The sequence below is a fragment of the Hyla sarda genome, chromosome 10 (assembly GCF_029499605.1).
Source record: "Hyla sarda isolate aHylSar1 chromosome 10, aHylSar1.hap1, whole genome shotgun sequence".
NCBI classification, from domain to species: domain Eukaryota; kingdom Metazoa; phylum Chordata; class Amphibia; order Anura; family Hylidae; genus Hyla; species Hyla sarda.
The window spans coordinates 51471732-51477731 of NC_079198.1; the positions used below are offsets into that span (position 1 = coordinate 51471732).

General features: G+C 39.3%; 1 protein-coding gene across 2 annotated transcripts in view; it reads left to right on the forward strand.

Annotated features, from left to right (window-relative positions):
• LOC130294131 (serine/threonine-protein kinase SBK1-like) overlaps nucleotides 1-5722 on the forward strand; it is a 91194-nt gene extending 85472 nt beyond the window's left edge. The window contains exon 2 of one of the 2 annotated variants that reach the window (XR_008848398.1): nucleotides 3326-3459. Coding sequence is in view for 1 of the 2 variants with exons in the window: in XM_056543616.1 (XP_056399591.1) it covers nucleotides 3326-3898 (573 nt within the window). In the remaining variant the exon portion in view is untranslated. Of the gene's footprint in view, nucleotides 1-3325 lie in introns of both variants that reach the window. The other variant, XM_056543616.1, reaches the window with a different exon arrangement.
• Nucleotides 5723-6000: the final 278 nt, after the last annotated feature.

Here is a 6000-nt window from a genome sequence, read left to right on the forward strand (position 1 = left end):
AAATCAAGATATCAACATACAGCGATCGTACCGGTCCAGTTTTGAGCTCACCTCTTAATAAAAGCTGATCAGGTTAGTTAGACAGGACCGATCCCTCATAAACTCATGCATTTGTTTTTATTGCAAAAAAGTACCTCTTAGAAATTTACATACAACGGAAGTTAAAGGGGTATTCCAGGCAAAAACTTTTTTTTATATATCAACTGGCTCCGGAAAGTTAAACAGATTTGTAAATTACTTCTATTAAAAAATCTTAATCCTTCCAATAGTTATTAGCTTCTAAAGTTTTCTGTCTAACTGCTCAATGATGATGTCACGTCACGGGAGAATGATGGGAGAATATCCCTTGCATGATGGGAGAATATCCCCATAGGAGCTGGACAGCTCCCGGGACGTGAGTCATCAGAAAGCAGTTAGACAGAAAACAGCAACTCAATTTCAGAAGCTAATAACTATTGGAAGGATTAAGATTTTTTTAAAGAAGTAATTTACAAATCTGTTTAACTTTCCGGAGCCAGATGATATATAAAAAAAAGTTTTTGCCTGGAATACCCCTTTAAACTAACAGGTCTATAATTCCTGGGGTCACTTTTTGGCCCAATTTTGAATATTGCCACTTTTTTGTGTTGGTGTCCGGATGGTGAAAACTGTGGAAGCTGCTTGTGCTTGTTGGATGAAATGATCCTTTCTTCTGGTGGGATGTCTGGGCCATCTGGAGCGTGTTTGCCATGTGTGAGTGCCCTCATGTAACCACTGATCCCAACACCTTCCCAACAGCTTGGTCAGAATGGCCAAGATAGCAGGCAATTATTTGAAACCACTATCCTGCTTCTCTCTCAATCTAAAGATGTGCTCCCTCTTAAAGTCTGGCAACTGGACAAAATGATGCGCCTCCTCTCAACATCTGTCAACTGGGCAACATGCTTCTAAGTGTCTCATTAAGGCATGTCTAGCAGTCAGTGATGTCTCACCAAGAGGTACACCACCCAAAAGTAAAAGCCAAAAGTAGAATCAAGGCAGTGGGGGAAGCACTTTTATGACAGTGTATGTACTTACTAAAACAGTTCTCTGTACAGTTGAAATAGGTGTATAATGTCTTGCCTTTTGTGGGACTAGCCGAGTTATGGACAGCATCCCTTCTAAAGGAACTAATCTATTTAATCTCCCCATAATGTTTCTAATCATTTTTACTACCATATAACTGTAACTCTGTTGGTTTTACATTTTTAAAAGCCAAAAACATAAAGCCTTCCTGTCATTAAAAAAGGCAGACATGTCAAAAGTTTTGATGGGTCAATGTCTCAGTGCTAAGACCCCCACTAATTTCTAGCTATAAGCATGTAGCTCATTAAAAACTTTCCTGTGCTAGGGTAAGGAAACGCGGTCAACATCCTCCCACTGACCGGCTGAGGTGAGGCAACTATCCTTTTTGTGGTTCTGCCCGCATTCTCTGGCCTGTTGGGTGTCACCTGCATGCGTCATTTTACCTGGACCAGCCCGTGACGTAACACATCTAGACAGAGAAGAAGGTGAGGGGAGGGAAAAGGGGGAGGAAAAGAAAGGGACGGGAAGGGAAGGAGGGTGGGGATGAAAGTACGGGACTGCGGAGAAGGGAAGGAAAATTAAATAAGGGCCAATATGCACAGAACCAATATGGTATAAGTTATGGGACTACACTTATTAGATAGACAGGAAGGCATTTAGTTTGCTTCTTTGTTTGTTTTGTTCCTTTCTGTCTATCTAATAAGTGTAGTCCCATATCTTATACCTTATCGGTTCTGTGCATATTGTCCGTTTTAATTTTTACTTTTCCTTCCCTTCTTCTCCACAGTCCCGTACTTTCATCCCAGCCCTCCCTCCCTCCCTTCCTGTCCCTTTTTCCTCCCCTCATCTTCTCCTCTGACCGTCTAGATGAGTTACATCACTGGCTGTGGCAGGTAAATTCACGCATGCAGGTGACACTCAGCAGGCTCGAGAACGTGGGCGAAAGTAATGTTGCCTTGCCTCAGCCGGTCAGTCAGCGGATGCTGACAGCGTCTCCCTACCCTAACAAAGGAATATTTTTAATGAAGTTCAAATAAAGAGGACCTTTTATTTTACTGGGTGAGTGCAATCTTTCTCTTTTCTCTATGAACTTTGCTATTATTGTTGACTTGTACCAGAGATACGCACCCCCATAGGTCACTTACATACACGGACCTGCCCTCCCTACCACCTCAAATTTATATGCCCATAGCCCCCTGATTTTTGCAATAGTGCCTGCCGAGTCTTTTTCAGCCTAAGTATTTTACAATTGGTCATATGGTTGTACTGCAATCTCTGGGGGCCAGCGATTTGTTGGGCTGTAGTATGACACAGTGGGCTTGCGGTGCTTCCGTAGACAGTCAGGCTGCAGCTCAGGAAGACGATCGCTGTGTAGAAGTGAAGTAGGATACCAGAGGTACCGTGGGAGTACTGGCAGAAAGAAAATGTTTATTTTTATTTTATATATATCCCACACATCGCCCACAGTTAGAAAATATAAAAAAATTTAAAGCTCCTGCCGGAGTTCTCCCTTAAGTCTACAGCAGAAAATCTACACGAAATGTTAAGGATTTTACTGGAGATTTGCCACTATGAATTTTTTGCATAGAAAATAAAGTTAAGATTAAAAACATTTGTAAAAAATCTGTAGTTACAGAAATGCTGCAAAGCCAGAGAAAAAAACTACAACATTAACATTTTATTATGTGTTGTAGAATTGACTTCGTCATTGAATTGCACCAACTCTGCAGTGTACCTGCAGCATAGAATAACATGCTGTGGAATTAAAGGGAACCTGTCATCAGCTTCATGATGCCCAAACTGCCAGCCGCATGAAACCGATGCAGACATTTTAAAACTATGATTATTCTGAAACATCTGAATGTCTCAGAGTAATTCATAGTGTGGCGGGATTGTGATGCCTGCACCAGTTTTATGCTGCCCACCGTTTGGGCAGGTTCCATTTTTCCGCAGCATATAAAAAAGATTTCTTAAAATTTCATTTACATTGCTGGCTCTAGAACATGATGTAGAAGTTCTACCTGTAAATCTGCTTCAGAAAATTTTCTGCATATTCGTCCTGTGTGAAATACCCTTAAACTGTCGTAATATATCTTTTGTTTGCTATGTTTTTTTGCTGTTAGTTTAATGTTATATTTTATTCCAGTTACTAGAAACATTAGACACATGAGATTGATCAGGTGATAAGAATTTTTTAACAAGAATAATGTATATCTTATATTAATGTGTATATGTATTTTTTGTGTGTGTGTAACCTATTCTAAACTTTTCTCACTCATAGATTGGATTACCAGAAAATTCAGTTAAACGTTGTGCTATCCAACTGTCCAGTGCGCTGGAGTACATGCACAAGAAAGGCCTTGTTCATCGTGATATAAAGCCTGAAAATATTCTCATCTTTGATCAAGAATGTCGTAAGGTGAAATTGACTGACTTTGGTCTCTCGTGCAAAGCTGGAACATATGTTGAATCAATGCCTGAAAATTTGCCATATACAGCACCTGAGATGTGCAGTCTAGGAACAGCAGATAAGCTAAGTGTGCAAGGAAGTCTGGACACTTGGGGATTCGGGGTACTTCTTTTTAGCATATTGACAGGATATTTTCCATGGGTCTCAGCAGTTTCAACTGACAAAAATTTTATTCAATATACTAAATGGCATAAAAGCAGTAAGATATTTCAGCTTCCAAATCAGTGGAAAACATTTAGCACAGAGGCCTTAGAAATGCTCAAAAAATTGCTCGTACCAGACCCAAACAATAGATGCGTTTCTACTGAAGTCATGCAATATGTCAAAACACCTTGGAAAAGGATACTAATTAAAACTAACAAGTACAAAAAGATGTCATATTAAAGAAATTACAGTTTGCATGGTAAGGCCTCATTCAGACTTCACTGTGGGGTGTTAAGTTTGCTTCAACTGCTTTAGTAGTAATTGCATTGTGAATCTTACCAGCATGGAAAATTAAATATACACAAGACACCTGTCTGAATGAGGCAATATTTATGGTTTGTTTACATATACTGCAGGTAATATTTTAAATTACATTCTTAGGGTGCGTTCACACCACGTAATTCCGAGTGGTGAATTTTAACATCAGTGTGAATGGATCTTCCGCGAGACCCATTCACACTGAGCAATTTCAGTGGTGGACAATTCCGCCAGTGAAATTGTTCAGTGCAAAGAATAAATATGTTCATTCTTCGCGCGGAAGTCCGCAAACTCTGCATAGCCATCAATTAACGGCGCAGGGCTGCGCGGTCTTGCCACCAAAGAATTAGAAACATGATCACATGCCAAAAACCATTACTTCCTATAAATAAAAAGGAATGACAACATGAAAAGTTATCTGCTGGATACATTCTTGACATTAAATGACACATTTCCACACAATAGGTTTTTTATTTAGGGCGTGTTCACACCTTCAAGTTTTTTTTTATTGCAATTATTTATTACAAAGCCAGAAACAGATCATAAGTGGAAAAAAAAAGACATTTTCTCTATTCAGATTCATTCCTGGTTTGGTATTCAGTACCCGAGAAGTGTACCTCCAATTATATAAATAAATGATTATAGTGTGCACAATAATGGGTTTTATAAATACATTGGCCCAGATTTACTATTGGTCTACACATTTTGCACAAATTGTGCCTCACATAATGTCCATCACATTCACTATGAGTTTTAGACACTTTTTTAACACTTTTCTGCATGTCCAACAAAAGGGTTATGAACTAGACAATGTGGCATGACCTTAATAAAAGGGGCAGGTCTTAAGATGCACCGAAAATACACAGATATTCTGGTGCAAAATCCAAACACAGTTTAAGCCAACAATTCAAAAGACACAATTATTACGAATATCTTATTATCAATAAATTAATTTATATCTAATATTCATGACTCTGAGCCCCAATTTTTCTATATATTTTTAATAATTTTTGGCGCATTGGGTACAGGTGTTATTTGGGCAGCCCGAGTCACAGGTTGTTTGGGAGATAAGAGCCTTTCTAATATTTCATCATAAGCCAACTAATAGTTGGTCTAAACTGTGACTAGACAGTGTAGGGGTGAGTTCCCACAACTGACATTCTGAACGGAATTCGAGTAAGAATTTCTGTGCAGAATTTTAATTGCATTGCATTTTGTATTGATTTTAACGCTTTTTCGTGCAAACTGTGGAATTTCTGCGTGGAAAACAGAAGTCACGACACAACAGCAAAAAACAAAACAGTTCCCAGCAGACAAGTCAATCGTGTAAACCCACCCTAGGAGTGCAACAATTTTATCAAACAGCCTGAGCTTATGTGATACATTCATAAGCGGTCTACTCTAAACTTACACTGTCTAAGACAATTTTAGTAAGTCTGAGCCATTGTATAGCAAATGCTCTTTCTAAATAACATAGAATTTTTTAAATAGCATTGTATAGCAGATTCTCTTTCTACATAGCAGCACAGACTGGCTTTTGCTCATACAGTCGGCTGCTAATACCTCTGACCAGCGCTTCCTCCAAGTCTGCCTGATCAAAAATCGGAGCCAACACTATAAAATCACATAACATTTTACAGTGCAAGCTCCAGTACTGGCTATGGAAGCCTAGGAGACAGGGCAGAACACTGTCTTAAAGTGCACAGATATGAGCGGCTGGCAAACAATCTATGGTCAGTCAGTATCTGCCATGTAACACACAAATTATATATACAGTCATATGTGGGAAAGAAATAAAGATAATGTGGAAATGACCACTGGATCAGAGAAAGAAATCACTTGTGTGTGCTCAGAGGCCTCTGAGCGCACACAAGTGATGTCTTTCTCTGATCTAGTGGTCATTTTCACATAGGAACGCGAGTAGCCGAACCCGGTGGTGAGTGCGGATTATCTTTATTTCCTTCCCACATATGATATTACTAGCTGTCTTTTCCATTTATCCTAGCACCACCACCCGGCCAGAT